Source organism: Amborella trichopoda, chromosome 12 (assembly GCF_054954075.1).
Source record: "Amborella trichopoda isolate Santa Cruz 75 chromosome 12, AtrichopodaSantaCruz75HAP2 v2.0, whole genome shotgun sequence".
Taxonomy (NCBI): Eukaryota; Viridiplantae; Streptophyta; class Magnoliopsida; order Amborellales; family Amborellaceae; genus Amborella; species Amborella trichopoda.
In genome coordinates this window covers 38,144,295-38,161,657 of record NC_142347.1, presented here as the reverse complement: position 1 = coordinate 38,161,657, position 17,363 = coordinate 38,144,295, and the positions used below count along the sequence as shown (strand labels likewise).

The window sequence follows — 17,363 nt, the reverse complement described above, 5'->3', positions numbered from 1 at the left end:
ACACTTGCTAATCCTTTGTCGCTTCCTACTATTAGACAAAGCACTCGTGTCTTTGTCCCACTTGCCCAACTTGCTGACTATGAAACTTTTTTACTTCAATACCATGCATTTCTTGCTTCTGTTGATTTTTAATTTGAACCCCGGACTTACAAAGAAGTTGTAAGCTAGCTTGAGTGGCAACAAGCGATGGTAGATGAGTTAAATACTCTTTATTGCATGCATGCTTGGGACCTCGTACCTCTTCCAAAAGGTAATATTGTTGTTGGATGTCTATGGGTATATAAAATCAAAACAAAAGCAGATGGTAGCATTAAATGATACAAAGCTTGCCTTGTGGTAAAATGTTACAACAAACAATATGGAATCGACTTTGTAGATACTTTTGCCCCAGTGGCCCATTTGACTACTGTTCAGACACTGATTTCAATGGCATCCATTCAACCATGGCCCCTCTATCAATTAGATGTTAAAAATATTTTTCTACATGGTGATCATGTTGATGAAGTGTATATGTAGTTACCTCATGGGGTTATGGATTCTAAAAAGAGGGTGTGTGAACTTCGGCGAGCCCTATATGGACTTAAACAAGCACCTTGTGCTTGTTTTGACAAATTCCACAATGAAGTCCTCTCTGTTGGATTTCAAAAGAGTCATCACGATCCAGCCCTATTAGTGTCAAAAACTTTTGAAGGATGAGCCCTCTTGTTACTATACGTGGATGACATGATCATTTCTGGTAATGATATGGGCACAATTCATAAAATCAAACAGATACTCAATCAAAAATTAGAAATCAAAGTTTTGGGGTTCTTGTATTATTTCTTTGGATTAAAGGTTGCTTATTCCCCTCGTGACTATCTGCTTTTAGAGAAAAAATATGCCTTCGAGATTGTTTTCTAAGCTCGATTAAAAGATGATACAACGAGAGTTGATACCCCTATTGACTTGAATGCTAAATTTCGGGCTACAGCTAGTGAACCTCTTCCTGATCTAACCTTTTTTGGACAATTGATTGGAAAATTGATATATCTAATAATTTCACGACCAGATATTTGCTTATACAATTCATACGGATAGTCAATTTTTGAGTACTCATCGTTATGTTCATCTCACTGCCGTCTTGCACATTATCCGTTATATCAGGGATACCCTTCACCAAGCTTTATTTTTCTCATCTCCTTCCTCACTTCAGCTCCGGGCCAACATAGACTCAAATTTTGCAGGGAATCCAATTGACCGCAAATCTACTACAGAGTTTTGCATTTTTCTACGTTACTCTTTTATACCTTGGAAAAACAAGAAACAAATATGTATTGCTTTGTTTATGATGAAAATATGACAGATCTTTCGATGAATATCGATCGAATTTTAACACCTTAAACTAATTAAAAATATGCAAATAAAATGGGGTTAGGACTAGGTTTTCTCAGTTTTTGGGGTTAGGACTTTAAGTGGCTAGGGTTTCTATCTTCTCTAGGGTTTCAATCTAGAGATTTTTTTAAAGCTATCAGTCTTTCTCTTGAGGGTTAGGACTTCAGGAGGCCAGGGTTTCTATCTTCTCTAGAGTTTTTAATCTAGAGATTTTTCTAAAGCTGTCAGTCTTTCTTGGGGTCTGGAGGAGAATTTCCTTAGTTTTCTAAGGTTTTTGTGATCTCCAGATGTTGAATATGAATTCTGAGATTTTCTCTAATTTTTTGGGATTTTTTTTATAAATTTTTAGAAATTTTCTAAGGGTTTTTTCTATTTTTGTTATTTTAGGGAAATTTTCCTAATTTCGGGAATTTTTTAGTTTTTTGGTCTCTTTTTCTCTATCTCCTTTTGGGTAGAGAGAATGGATATTTATAAGATTCAATTGATGATTTTTTCTAAATTTTTTGGAGTTTTTGTGGAATTTTTTGAATTTATCTTGAAGTTTTAGCCTTATCTAATTAAAGAAAATGCGGTTTCTGTGTCATAAGATGTGTTGACTGCATCATCAGCCCGAGTCTGGGCCTGTCGAGCCTGTTACATCCCGGCCCAAGGCCCGAAAGTTGGATCTCACAGGGACTAAATTATTATTTGTTATATCTTTTTATCCGTAGATCCGATTCAAGTGATTCTTAGACCGTTGGAAAGCTCTTGGGTTTTACTTCAAATTGAGATAGGATTTGGGTAGTTTTGAGGTAATTAAATTGGGTCTACTACGATAATGTGGTCCTAATATTTGATGTGCACAATTTCTTTGCCCTATGTCCCTTCAGGTGCTCAACTCACAGATTTCTCCGCATCACTTCTCACAGTTTATTTCCAAACTCTCCATGATTCCTTTTATATCATCTCAAGTTTGAGGGAGAGTATAAACAAATATAGCAACCTGCAAAGGCAAGCACAACCAGTAAAGGCAAGTATAACCGAATACTGCATGGGCACAATATACACAATTGTATATTAAAATTGTATAGAAACTGTATCTTACAGATTTAACAATTATTAACTATATATTGCATTTACATACAATTCTTTTTATTTAAATCCACCATTGTAACATCAATTTTATTAATGAAGAGACACAATATTCTCACAAAATTATCGGAGCCTGCTAGATTTTAAGCCAAAGTTAAGGGGCAGATACATGTCATAGCGTAAAACTAGGAAGTAACCCTAGTTTTATAGACATTATAGGATAATAACTCGATCATGTAAGTCACATTCCCTAACTTTAGGGGAGGAGAGAGAAGGAGAGAGATTTTGTATTTATCTTTTATAGAGAGATAAATACATGTAAGTACATATATTACTTTGTTGGATTTGAATTGTCTTGTTGTATTTTAAGCAAAACAAATAAAAAAAATAGATAGAGAAAATTAAGGGGATATCAGATAATATGGAAATTGAGATATTTTAGGAGAAAGATATGAAAGAGACTCATGTATGAAATAGTAGGAGAGACTCACAAAAGTATCTAACATATTGCAAGAATAGGAAGGGACCCTAATGCTATAGAGATTATAAGATAGACAATTGTATTGTATAAGTCACAATCCCCATCTTTATAGGAGAAGAGAGAAAGAGAAAGAGATTTTGTACTCATGAGAGAGAGAGAGAGAGAGGTGTAAATATATATATTCCTTTAGTGGATTTGAATTGTTTTGTCGTTTTTAAGCAAAGCAAATTGCATAATAGATAGGGAAAATTAAGGAGATTTTAGATAATATGGAAATTGAGATATTTTAGGAGAAAGATGAGAGGGAGACTCACGAATGAAATAGTAAAAATGACTCACAAAAATATCTAACATTTATCTTAGAGAAAATTAAAAGCATTTGAATGTTGATCGAGTTAGAGAATTTTAGAAGTAAACCCTATTTCTCTCACTTATCTCTCTCCACTAGTTCCTCTCTCGCTCTTTCTCTCTTTCTCCACAATATCATTTCTCTCTCTATCTCTTCTCCACTACTCTCTCTCTCTCTTTCTCTCTCTCTCTCTTCCCCCCCTCCCCTTCCCAAAAAAAAATTCTTTTCTTTCTTTTTATCTTGAACTTCCTTATTTGTTTCTTTCTATGTGATTTTGTATTTTTGATTTGTGAATTTTTGGTTGATGGAATGATATTCAGTTTATTGTACATATTTGAACATATGTGGTAAAGTAAGCAAGAAGCCAATAACAAGGTATACACCAAAAAAAAAAAAAAAAGTATATTCCAATTCCATGCGTATACTTTATACTATTGTTAATTGGTTTTCTTTTTCAATTTTGAGTTTCTAAGAATATTAAAAATTATTAATAATTGGTAATTATAAGTACAATTATAAGATTATTACCATAATAATTTGTTCTTTGTAAGGATATTATGGATTCTTTAGAGTTGGTGATGTAGAATTAAAAGACAATAGTGCTTAATGCACACTTTTTTCTTTTTCTTTTTTTGTTAGAGGATATCAATGGTAGTTATTGAGTTCTATTTTGTAAGGTTTCAATAATATGGGCAATTAAAATAGGGAAAGGTTTTTATGCTTTCCCTATAGCATAGAAGTTCTATCCTCCCCCAACCATCCAACATTCAATTTTGATCAAGAGAGTCACTCACCGTTTTATCTTAGATCCGATGTCTCAAAGTATTTTATTTTTAGTTTTTTTATAAAAATTGTATGAATATGAAATTTGGTACGTGCCATCTTCTCATTGGGGCGCACCTATAAAAAATATTAAAAATAATTTTCGACAAAATATAATGATCAAAATACTCCTTAAACTTTCAGGGGTATTTTGGTTATTTTATTTTATTGAAATTTTTTTTTTATATTTTTCCTAGTGCGAGTTTAATATAGGAATGGACATCCAAAATTTGGCGTCAAAATAGTTTATAGAAAAAATTAAAAATAAAATAACATAGAGACGGGACATTGTGATTAAGGCAAATCTTAGCCCTCAATTCAGAATGGACGGTTGGATAAGGGGAAGGATAGAACTTCTATGCCGTAGGAGAAGCATAAAAAGCTTGCCCATCAAAACATTCCCATAAAAGATAGTTTTTTATGCGAGAGTAGGTTTCCCAAAGAACATTCTCGTCCTATATGCTCCCTCGATTTTGAACTGCAAGCTTATTGTCTTTGACTAATAATTTATTATCACGATCTAATGTTTGAAAAATTATGTTGTCATAACCAAAATAAATAAGAAACTAGCTTTGTTTTTTTCGTTTTCAAAAATTTATAAATCTAAGTATAAAGATTTACACTTCAAAAAATTGGTTTATGAGTAAATTTTTTATTCCCTAAATTATGAATTTTTAATATTTCAATTTATGGCATTTATATTTTTCAGTATTTTAAAAGCAATTTTGATTATAATTTTAAAATATAAATTAATTTTAAAACCTTTTATGTTTTAAATTATGGATTTTAATATTGTTTTAATTGCATTAGTGACTCACTAATCCATTTTCTTATGACCTTAAAAATATAAAAAGTGCCTTCTTTTGCATACTTACCAAGAAGTAATAAGGTAAGAATCCAAAGCATTGAGGAATGGAGGGGGTTATGGTTGTATAATTTTTTGATATGACATGTTAGAATTATACTTTTTTTAGGTTTTGCGATTCATAATTTTGTACTTTTCTGGGTTTTGAGATTTCTAATTTGAAGATATGCATACTCTTTAAGAATTCCCAAATTCTAGAACAACACTAATTGTACCGTCGGAATTATACTTTTCTAGAATCATACCATGACCCGCTCCATATCTCTCCAGGACACTGGATGTTTATGTATTATATTTTGTATCTAAAAAGGTTTGTGTTTGTTCATTCAATATTCAATGTTTTTCAATTATGTGCGAAGCACGTCCTTCTTACTAGTGTGTAAAATATTGGAAAAGAGATTGTCACTTAGCCTACGAAGGCATAGCTACGATTGAATCTTCACTAAAAGTAAATATAATCTGCCTTGGCCGACCCCAAGCCTGGTAAGGGATGAGGGTTGTGCTAGGTAAGCAGTCAGTAGTTGCCAAATCTTTTCATGAATCCTGAAGTTAATGGCAAAACAAGATTTGTATACCCAATTCCAAATAGTTGGGATAAGACTTGGATGATGATGACGACATTATATATATATATATATATATATATATCTATATGTGTGTGTGTGTGTTTCATGCTATTGTTGTATAGTAATATGATGCAACAACCTTCAAAAATCATGTTAGGGCTATTTGTTTGATCCAAATTTTGAAATATACACTATTTTTATTGTAATGAACAATACAAAAAAAAAAAAAAAAAATTGAAAACCTAACTTAGAAAGTATTTTTTTAGCCCAATTAAATAGGCTGTCTATTTTGGCGAGATGCTTAGATCTAGGCCTTACGAGGATTGTTTTCTTTATCAATTTTTTTAGATGGTTTTATTATGATTAGATGAACAATGTTAAAACAGATAAAAATGATTTTGACTTTGTAAAAGCTAAGATCTTAAAATTCACCAAATGAATGGTCTAGATTCGTTGTTAGAAGGGACACATTTTGACCATATCTAGGGTTTTTTTGGAATCGATTATTGAGATAAAGAGAGTGTGTGTGCAAAATTTTGGGTCATACAAATACCACAAACACGATTTTTAGAAGTGTTGTTGCATTGTACTATGATACAACCGTTACATGAAATCATTGCCATATATATATATATATATATATATATATATATATATATATATATATATATATATATATATATATATATATATATATATATATAGATAGAGAGAGAGAGAGAGAGAGAGAGAGAGAGAGAGAGAGAGAGAGAGCACATAATAAATAGATACTATGTAAATAAAATAAGTGGCAACAAAATCTTTGAGAATAGGCGTATCATAGCACATCTCCATACATCCCCTTCACCATGAAAATACTTCTTTCATAAAAAGTTTAAAATAAATAAATAAAATAAAAGAAAAGAAAAGAATGGTGTAGTTTGCATAAGGTGGCAACATTAAACAATCAAATTAAGGCGCACCTCCAAATTTTATTAGAAGATATAATTTAGGTATATAGAATCCATTTTCATCTCTAATTATAAAATTTGAAACTTCAAAAAAGATTCAAATCAAGTAGATCTATAAACACATGAAAATTTTGAAAATAGTCAGTTCATATAATGTGTTGCAAGATGCACTATTTTTTAAATTCAAAATCTTTTTTTTTTTATATTAATGGATCTCGATGTTGAGATAATCAATTAAAAAAAAATTCAACATCAAAATAGCTTTTTCCGATATATTTTTAGGTGCACCCAAGGTTGCAACCTTATATAAATGTTGTCCGTTAAAAAAAAAAGTATAATACGAGACTATTTATTTTTAGTATAAGGAGGTCATAATCACTTTTAGCCATTGGATGTGAAATCCAATAGATGAAAATGTGTCACAATATGCAAGAAATTTTATTTTGAAATTTGTGCCTAAATAAATATCCTCAACCACCTAATTTCAAATATAACATTCAATGATGATTATGACATCCTTGTACAAAAAATAAATCACCGTTAACATTTTAAGAAATAAATAAGGGTGTCAAATTAAGGTGTACATTCAAACTTTGTCATGAAATGTAATTTTTATGTAAAAAATTCTTAGGGTGGTGCGATAATCTCTTTATATCTCTAATTATAAAATTTTAAATTCCAAAATTGGGTCAAATCAACGTTTAAAAATTCAATGTTCTGATCTAGAAAATCTCGATATAGGTCGGGGATCGTCCTGCCCATACTGGATCCTATCATATATCAGGATTCGTACGGTCCACCCTTGAATCGGTCGGTACGAACAGGTTCGTACATTTCTGACATCACGAAACCGGTTCTTACATCATCAAACCGGTTATGATGTCACAGAAACATCACAATTCACTTTTAATTTTTGAAACATCACATTGTTTTATTGTGTCTAGAACATTTTAAATAAAAGGGTCTCACAAGCATTAATTGGCCTCAATTGCACATTGACCATGCACATGCGTCCTACTCAACCAAGAGTAAGTAAATGCACATGCCTTAAGCCTTATAGATAACTCTATTCTCTCTAGAATTGTCGATGTGTGAGACAATTATCCAACTGCTTTATGCATGCAAAGGGATGAAGTTGAAGCAATTGCCCATAAAAATACATAATTATTCAGGTGGCCACACAAAATATATTTGCAAGAGTCATCTTTTTGTTTAAAAAATATATTAGCAATTTAAAATATTTTTAAACTAATTCCATTATAAAAACATACTAGCACTTCAAAAAATATATATGCAATAACCATCTTGTTTTCTGAATCATGTTTATTATAATAATATAATTACTAATTACACTAATTACGTTGATAACCAAATCTTATATATTATTTATTAATAATACTTTTATTACAAATTATATTATTTATTAATTTTTGTTGTAGTTTGTAAATTAGATTTTTTAAATTAGATGATATTATAAGAAAAACTTCAAATTAATTCTTATTTGTATAGTAAAATGATTATAAAATATAAATCAACATTCAATTTCAATGTATAATATTAAAGTTAGTTAGATTGTGATAGTTTTGGACGAGTTAAGTAAATTAATAAATGTTTGATGTGATACTAATTTCACTATATATGTGAATAATTTTTTTAATCGTATAATATGGAAGTGTTTTCTAATATTTTTAAATTATTGTGAGGTAATATTATAATATTATATTACAATTAATAATTATAGAAATATCTAGATAGGAAAACATCATCTCAGTATTCACCTATTTTTATAAAATAATGAAAGTACATAATGCATCACTCCTAATTTATTTTAGAAACTAAAATAACATCATTTTAGAGATTTATAGTAATTTTTTGCAACAAAACTTGTTGATTTGGCCGATTCTCCAATTCGATACGCCGATCTACCGATCTGACTCGTTTTTTTGGGAGGACAATCTGGGTCGTCGATCCGTTTTTTAAACCTTGAATCAAATCAATCAGATCTATAAATATATGAAAATATTGGAAATGGACGGCCAAAATAATGTTTTGCAAAATATACTATTTGAAAGAGTTGAAATATCTTTTTTTTCTCCATATCTATACATCCCATGAAATGATAAATTAATATGTTTCCAACATCACAACAACATTTTCATAAGAACTTTAGAGGTGGACCTTAATTCTACATTTTAAACTTTCTATCTTATATAAACTTTTCCCAATAATGAGTAAGGAGGGAGAAAAGAAAGTGATATGTTAAACGAGAAAGGAAATGTTATGTATCCAGTCATTTAATATCGATTGCTACGTTCCGCTTCCCTGTTCTTTCACCATGTCCAAATAAATGTCATGACCTGGCCCTCCAGATAAAGTGGACCCACACAAATGCGGTACCGACACGTGGCAATTCCAAGCAATCTTTTAACCAGAGCACTGGTGGGCCAACCAGCATAAAACACGTATGATGACGGGTTCCATGCGACGTCATCGCCAACGTCCAATACAATCCTCCACGTGTCCCACACTGACGCTGTGGGCCCCGGCGAATGGTTGCGTGCCAAGATATCACTTGTGGAAGCATTAGGCAATGGGTTGGCTGCCAATTTTAACGGCGACGGTAACCGTTAGTGTTCGGTGGAAATACCAAAACTCCAAAAGCATGGGTTAAAAACCGATTCAATCGAAAAAGGAGACCGTTATTTGAGAATCTGAGTTGGATCCTATATCCCGACTCCCCATGTAGATCAGGATATATTTAAAAAGAAAATTGAAATGACCTAATTGATCTAATTAATTGTAGGGAGCTTCTAACCTCCTGATTTTGATCCAATTCACACAATTTCATATCGCAAAACCTAATTTCCAATTTCCTAATATCAGAATTGCTCACCTCTTGATTTCCATCCATCCCATGCGATTCCGAATCAAATAGGCCACATTTTCTTTAAATTTCTAGCATAAATATTTTTTTAAATCACACTCGATAATCTAGATATGGGTGCAAAACAACAAATTATTTGAAAAGACCAAGAGTCAACCCTCAATTTCTTGTATTCACACCCAAACGGGTCGCTATCGCCGGAAGAGGCTCACTCTCCACACACAAAAAAAAGAAGGAAAAAAGAAAAAAAAGAAAAAAGGTTCCACTTATTTTATGGGTGGAAATGTAGAATTAAAGTTCACCTTAAAAATCCATCATAAAAGGTTGTCTTGATGTTGGAAAGCCGTTTAGTTGATCATCTTGATGTCGAGATGTATGAATATCAAAAGAAAAAAAGATTTCGAATACCAAAAATAATGTATCTAATAATAGATTATCTAAACTGTCTATTTTCAAACTTTACAAGTATTATTTTTAGAGTTTTAAAATTTTATAACTAGAGATTAAAATGGATTTTAAAACCTTTTTTTTTTTTTTTTTTTTTTTGAAAATTAACACAACGTTTCCATTAAATAAAAAAAAGAGTCACAAAATACAAGATATATAAGAAGTAAAGATGAGTAAGCATTAGAAAATTTGAAAGGCAGAGAAATGGAGTTTGCTAAAGCATCTATCACCTTATTCGCCTCACAAAAGGAATGACGCAAATTGGGATTGATAGAAGAAACGATGTTCCTAATCTCATGAAACAATACTCTAAAGCTATATAGAGCATTAAATTCTTCACGGCTCCAAACTATGACATTTATCGAATTTCCTTCAATAATCTTTTGCCCTTCCTACCGTGAAAGAAGTTTCAAACATTCCAAAAGATTTATGGCCTCCGCTTCATTTACAATAGAAATACTCCACACATCTGAATATCTAATCAACCCAAATAATTTCTAATCAACCCACCATAGCCTCCAGAATTGTCAAGGATGTTGTCATCAAAGGTCAAATTCATCGAGTATAAAAGAGAAAGGGACCAAACAACAGTTCTTCGAGCAGATCTCATGTTGCACAAAGCTGCGAATGATAAGAATTTTTGACATCCTATGAACCTCATGGTGGGATCCTAGAAAATTTGATACCGAAATTACATTAATAATAAAATTTGGAAGTACGCCTTAATTTGACTGTTTAAAGGTTAACCTCATGCAAACCACACCCGAATAAGAAAAAGGTTGGTAAAAATATCGTGATTTTCAAGAGGTCGTGGAAAAAAGACGTGCCGTGAATAAACAACAATATCTCTTGAAGGTTCCCTGCTGGACTGTATACACGCGCATGGGCGTGACTCATCACAAAAATGACTACATTGCCCTTTAAATCAATAAGCAATCACTTCCCTATTCTTTATTTTCTTCGTGCGGATACTCACGGTAAATTCGTCATAGCACTAGACGTGGATATAGATATGTGTATACTATGTATGTTCTCGCGAGATCATACTACTTGTATACTCCCTCTCGCAAAAATGAGAAAGATTGTTCCCGTCTAAAATTTTGGAAACCACTAAATATTATTTTCAAAAGAAAAAAATTGAATTTCTAATTTCGTGATGCTTAGATCTAGCTCTTCAAAACTTAGACAGGTCTATGTTCGATATTAAGATATTAATTTTTTCTAATACATAAAAATTTTATTTCCGAAATTATTTTTGTTGCTATTAGTGCATGGGTTATAAAGATTACATCCAAAAAGTATTTCCGGTCATATTAGAGAAAATAAATAAATAGTATACTCTCGCAGGAGTAGGAAATCTTTTAGCTTTTACTGTTATTTTATCGACCGGATAATCCCTGACTCCGACTTGGTGGTGATGTACGGTGATTGGAGGAAGCCGGTAAAACCGGTAAATCGCTGAATTTAAATATCGACAGGGGTGACGAGTGCAATTTTTTTGGCATTTTTAGAGAGAGAAAGTGAGTAATAGTTTCTAGAGAGAGAGAGAGAGAGGGAGGGAAGGAAAGAGTGCACGCCTTAGAGCATCAGAGGAGGCAGTTAATATCTTTTGGTATAATTTTAATGGAGCTCTCTTCTGCTGTGCCCTAACGCTCTCTGAAAGGTCGATTTTTCTCTCTCTTCTTGTTATAGAAGCGAAGCTTTCTCTCTCTTCTGAATTCTTTGCAAATGAATGGTATAATAGATTCTGTGTACCTTATGATTTGAGCTTCAAGATTTGAGCTGCTTGTTTGTAACACTCGGAGATGAAAACCTAGGTTTATTTGGTCTCTGGAATGAATGGTTTTGGCGTGAAACTCTTGATGATGAATCACTATTTGTTTGGAGTCTGGTTATGATGGGGAAAATCAGGGTTGATAATCGTTCATAGACCTTAACCTAACTCTTGGCTGTAAATTTCCTTGATAAAACGGTAATTTTATTTGGGCTTCCATTTGATTGTGAGATGAACCTAATTTTGCTTTGTGATGATATTGTTCATTGGACTCCCCTGTTACTGCAACAAGAACCCTGTTTTCATTGGTAATCCTTATCGCTTCTATCGTTTCTATCGAAATTTAATTTTGTCAAGAAAATGACCTCTTTCTTTCGTGCTCTACACCTCTAATTTTCATAGGATTTGGTTACTCCTGCAATAAAACGTGGCTCTTTTCGTCAATCCTTATTGTTGTTTCCATTGAAACCTAAATATGGTTGAGAACCAGTTCACTCTGGGTCCTAGAAATAATGTTTCCTGGTCTTTAGCTGCTAATTTTCATTGGATTCGACTATATCAGCAATAAAGTGTCTGCTTTTTGCTGTTTCAATCAGAACGTGAACTTGGACAAGAATCCGGGCATTTCCTACTGATACAGATTGTACGATTTCCTATATTTGAACAAGTCCCTATTTTTGAATAAGGATTAGGCTCATCTATCAATTGACGCCGCTCCCCCCTTCCCAAAATGAGATATAAAAGCCCATCTATCATGAAAGGAAAGATGCTATCTAGGTCTTGCACCAACTTCTTGAACCTAGCCTCAGGTGACGAGCTCCCCAATCTCGACCGAGCACTTAGGAAATTACCTCGAGTCATGACAGATCCAGGTATACTTTCTGACTTTGATTGTGTGTATGATGAAAGTCAAAACAATAGAGCACCTTCAGATATGGTATATTCCATGGTTCAAGAGCGAAGGATTATAGTTGCTAACCAACTTCCCCTTCGCTCCCAAAAGAATGCCTTAACTGGAAAGTGGGAGTTCGAATTGGACGAGGACTCTCTCCTCCTCCAACTCCAAGATGGGTTCCCGAAACAAATAGAAGTCATATATGTGGGCTGTCTCAGGGTTGAGATCAGCCCAAATGAACAGGACGATATTGCCCAGTTCTTGCTCAAGGAATTTCGTTGTGTCCCCACATTTCTAACCGCTGAAACTCATTCCAAATTTTATCATGGTTTCTGCAAGCATTATCTTTGGCCTCTTTTCCACTCCCTGCTTCCGATTACTCGAAATCATGGGGTTCGATTTGATCGATCCCATTGGCAAGCTTATGTTTGTGCAAATAAGACTTTTGCTGATAAAGTAATGGAGGTTATTAACCCAGACGAGGACTATGTTTGGGTTCATGATTATCACCTAATGGTCTTGCCCTCTTACTTAAGAAAAAGGTTCCCTCGTGTGAAACTTGGGTTTTTCTTGCATAGTCCATTTCCTTCATCTGAGATCTACCGAACCTTACCTGTTCGAGATGAGATTCTTAGGACAATTCTTAATTGTGATCTGATTGGATTCCATACTTTCGATTATGCTCGCCATTTTCTTTCTTGTTGTAGTAGATTGCTTGGCCTCGATTACGAGTCCAAACGTGGGTACATTGGGCTCGAGTATTATGGCCGGACTGTGAGCATCAAGATACTCCCTGTTGGAATTCACATGGGTCAGATTGAATCGGTTCTAAGTCGAACCGAGATGGCAACCAAGGCCAAAGAGCTCAAAGAGCAATACAAGGGAAAGGTGGTGCTTTTGGGTGTGGATGATATGGATTTGTTTAAGGGTATTAGCTTCAAGTTTCTTGCTTTGGAGCTACTCTTGAGGGATCACCCAAATTTACGAGGCAAAGTGGTGCTTGTTCAGATTGCTAACCCAGCAAGAAGCAGGGGCAGAGATATACAGGAGGTCCAAAATGAGACCCGTGTCATTGCTGAAAAGATTAATGAGGCTTATGGTTCTCCAGGTTATGAGCCTGTGGTCCTCATCGATCGCCTAGTTCCAACCCATGAGAAAGCTGCCTTTTACTCCATTGCCGAGTGCTGTGTGGTGAATGCAGTTAGAGACGGTATGAACCTAATTCCCTATAAATACGTGGTTTGTCGACAAGGAAGCGCTAGTTTGGATGAAGCCTTTGGTTTGGCTCATGATACTCCAAGAAAGAGTATGCTTGTTGTCTCTGAATTTATTGGGTGTTCACCCTCCCTTAGTGGAGCTATCAGGGTCAATCCATGGAACATTGAGGCAGTAGCAGAAGCCATGAATTCAGCCATTACAATGGCCGATACAGAGAAGCAAATGCGGCATGAGAAGCACTACAAGTACGTGATTTCCCATGATGTTGCTTATTGGGCTCGAAGTTTCGACCAAGACTTGAAGAGAGGATGTCAAGATCATTTCCTTAAGAGGTGTTGCGCAATGGGGTTTGGCTTGAGTTTTAGGGTTGTGGCTCTTGGCCCCAACTTCAGAAAACTTTCAGTTGAGAGGATTGTGTCGGCTTATAGCAATACAAGAAGCAGGGTGATCCTGTTGGATTACGATGGCACCATGATGCCACAAACTTCCATTAGCAAAACACCCAGTTCTGATGTTATATTTGTATTGAATGGCTTATGTAGTGATCCTAGAAACATCGTCTTTATTGTTAGTGGAAGAGGGAAGGATTCTCTAAGTGACTGGTTTTCACCTTGCGAGAAGCTGGGGATTGCAGCTGAGCATGGGTACTTTGTAAGGTAAGCGCTTTTTTTGGCTTTTTGGTAATTGAGATTTTTGGCATGGTGGTGTTTGTTCTTTTTGGGATTATCTGCTGAGGTTAGAGCAAGTAGTGGTTTGTTTATTGGGAAGTATAGTTTAGTCCAATGACTATGGAGACCCATTAGATAGAGAGATGTATCCACCTTTGGGGTGGTCTCCAGGCAGCACCATCTCATTTCATTGGATGGTGATACCCCAATGGATTATGAATCTATAATAGTCCATGGGATTCTGGGTACTGTTGGATTATAATGGATTTTACCTTTGGGTTTATGCCCTGTTCTGGTGACTTTCCCTCTCTCTTCATCACAATCCATCATTTCATTCAATGGTGATGTCCCCAATGGACAATGAGAATACCATAGTCCTTTAGATTATAGTAAAATTCCCTTGATTTGTACGCTAGTACTTCATTGTGTTGTGCTGTTTGGATGAGTTGTTGAGTTTTACACGTTGTAGGTGGAGTAAGGATTCTTCTTGGGAGTGCTGTTTATTAGGTGCTGACTTTGACTGGAAAAAGATAGTTGGACCTGTGATGAAACTATATACTGAAACCACTGATGGCTCTTACATTGAGCACAAAGAAAGTGCATTGGTTTGGCATCATCAAGAAGCTGATCCAGACTTTGGATCATCCCAGGCAAAGGAGCTTCTAGATCACCTGGAAAATGTTCTAGCCAATGTACCAGCGGTTGTTAAGAGGGGTCAACATATTGTGGAAGTCAAGCCACAGGTAAGCAATCTATCCGTATATAGGTTAAATGTGATATTTGCTTGCTGTTTGTTTGATGTTCATGTACCTGGTTGGATTGAGATGTACTATTTTGGCTCCCTATCAGCTTTCTCTGACATGATGTTTTGGTGTTTGAATTATTTCATTTTGAATTCATTCATCACTCAAGACACATCTTCTGGGCCTTTGGGTTTCACTAATTTAGTTTAAGACTTGGCTGCTGATGTGTGGCTGTGTTGTTTGTGACGTATCCTTATTTTGTATTTTGTATTCTCTTTGATAATTTAATCAAAAAAATAAAAGGGCTTTCATATGCTAATTATTCTTACCAAAGACAGGAATTTCTCCAAGGGTATTTGGCTTATTTAAAAAAATATAACTTCATAAAGAAGTTTAGAAAAGTTTGGACAAAAAATTAATTAGCTATAAAAGTAACATAAATGACTTACGGATGAGATGAAAATAAAAAAAATAAAATTTGAATTGTATTAAATATGTTAAAAATTATTTTTTGTCTCTCAGCAGGAGTATTGTGCTATGCATGTGCCATAAGTCATATATCTGCAACATATGGGAGGTAAACTGTGTGGCTTATCGATTTAGGATCATATTAGATTTTCTCTGTTCTTGCCAGGTTTTGTGAGATGGGAGGTGGATCGTAATCCACTGGGTTATCTCTTTCCTTTGAAATGGTAAATGGTGATGGAGAGAGAAGGTGGAACCCACTTTTGGGGTCTTGTTCTGTTCATGTGGATCATCCTTTCACCATCATCATCCATGATTTCAGTGTATGGTGATGGCTCGATGGACTATGATTTTCTCATTATCCATTAGATTATGGTACACTGACCCTTATGAGATATCATGACTGATTGAGAGTTCACATACTTTGGAGGTAACTGGTAAATTGCTTCTAATTTGAATTGGTATATCTTTTGCTGCCTTACATTCTATTATTCTTGTGGATATTATACAGGGAGTAAGCAAGGGTGTTGTAGCTGAAAAGCTTCTCTCAGCCATGGCATCAAGGGGAAAGCCAGCTGATTTTGTGCTTTGTATTGGAGATGACAGGTCTGATGAGGACATGTTTCATAGCATCGCAACTGCCACAAAGGACCCAACTGTGCCTGCAATAGCTGAAGTTTTTGCTTGCACAGTGGGGCAAAAACCAAGTAAAGCCAAATACTACCTTGAGGACACTGTGGATGTCATAAAATTGCTTCAGGCCCTGGCTTCTTCGTCTAACAACCAGGTGCCAACGCATGCACAATTTCAGTCATCATTTGGGTGCTTTGTTTGAACCAGATGGGAAAGTGTTTCAGCTCCCTTTGGCTTTCTACACAGTTCTTTAATTTATAGAGTGAATCAAAGGGATAAGATTTTGGTGGGATAGGTTGAAATTAGGTGTTTTTGGGGGCTTAGAAACTTGCATACTGAGTTGGGTCTATACTATGATATTCCCTTATCTGAACAGTGGAAGATATACTAGGGTTCACTATAGAAGATATGGCATAAAAAAGATCAGAATAACTCCATACATGTTACGGGTGACATTGATTTGGATTATCTGGTCAGTTATAATCAAAGAGTTGTTCTTCTTTTCTTCTTTTTCTTTTAGTTTGTCACTTTTTCTTTTTCTTTTTACTGTTTATTCGAACATTTATGAGTGAAGTTTTATGGTACTTCACAGTTCACACATGGCTCAACATCGTCCAGTGTCCATCAAATAGTCACGATTGTCTGATACTATTTAAATTTTAATATATTTTTTTACAATTCTGATTAACCTCAATTTTTGCGCCTTAGTGAGATGCGCCTGAACAAAATGTAGAAAAACAATTCAAATAGTAAAAATGATCAAATCTCCCTAATGAATATTTTAGGGGTGTTTTGTCACTTTATTTTTTGATAATTATTTTTTTAATATTTATTTAGGTGTGAGTTATTAGGTGTACACAAACTTTCATATGATTTTAACTTGTAAAAAAATTATTAAAATTTAAAAACAATTAGACAACTGTAATCTTAAGATGTAGTTTGGATGGAGGTGAGTTTAGAAATTTACAGTATTTCAGTAATGACTCATCATCATCTTTAGATGGCCATGATTGTCTAGTGGTATTTGAAATTTTTTTTTTTTTTTAAAATTCGATTTATCTAAAAATTGGGTGTGAGTACATTTAAACAACTCCAACAAAAATAAAATGATAAAAATACCCATTAAATATTCGTAGGGGTAATTTGATCAATTTTATGGTT

At 34.1% G+C, this 17,363-nt stretch overlaps 1 protein-coding gene, 1 long non-coding RNA gene and 1 pseudogene across 7 annotated transcripts; 2 read left to right on the top strand and 1 right to left on the bottom strand.

Annotated features, from left to right (window-relative positions):
- Window positions 1-8,607: 8,607 nt before the first annotated feature.
- Window positions 8,608-10,633, bottom strand: LOC110006652 (uncharacterized). Of its 2 annotated transcripts, none has more exons than XR_016045782.1 (2): window positions 10,037-10,633; window positions 8,608-9,074 (listed from the first exon to the last, which is right to left on the bottom strand). It is a non-coding gene; the product is annotated as an uncharacterized LOC110006652 (long non-coding RNA). The 2 variants fall into 2 exon arrangements; XR_016045781.1 differs by having other exon boundaries at window positions 10,317-10,633.
- A 643-nt stretch (window positions 10,634-11,276) lies between these two features.
- LOC18421793 (putative alpha,alpha-trehalose-phosphate synthase [UDP-forming] 8) lies at window positions 11,277-16,707 on the top strand. Of its 4 annotated transcripts, XM_088853673.1 has the most exons (4): window positions 11,307-11,469; window positions 14,831-15,104; window positions 15,627-15,681; window positions 16,081-16,707. In XM_088853673.1, exons 2-4 carry the CDS (start codon window positions 15,052-15,054, stop codon window positions 16,402-16,404), a joined length of 432 nt encoding a protein of 143 aa, XP_088709799.1. In that variant the 5' UTR covers window positions 11,307-11,469; window positions 14,831-15,051; the 3' UTR covers window positions 16,405-16,707. The 4 variants fall into 4 exon arrangements, with proteins under 4 accessions (XP_088709798.1, XP_088709801.1, XP_088709799.1 ...); XM_088853672.1 differs by lacking the exon at window positions 15,627-15,681 and having other exon boundaries at window positions 11,277-11,469; XM_088853675.1 differs by lacking the exon at window positions 14,831-15,104 and having other exon boundaries at window positions 11,280-11,469; window positions 15,630-15,681.
- On the top strand, window positions 11,482-14,353 carry LOC148779571 (putative alpha,alpha-trehalose-phosphate synthase [UDP-forming] 9 pseudogene; annotated as a pseudogene). Its single transcript, XR_016045780.1, has one exon. The product of XR_016045780.1 is annotated as a putative alpha,alpha-trehalose-phosphate synthase [UDP-forming] 9 pseudogene (transcript).
- Window positions 16,708-17,363: the final 656 nt, after the last annotated feature.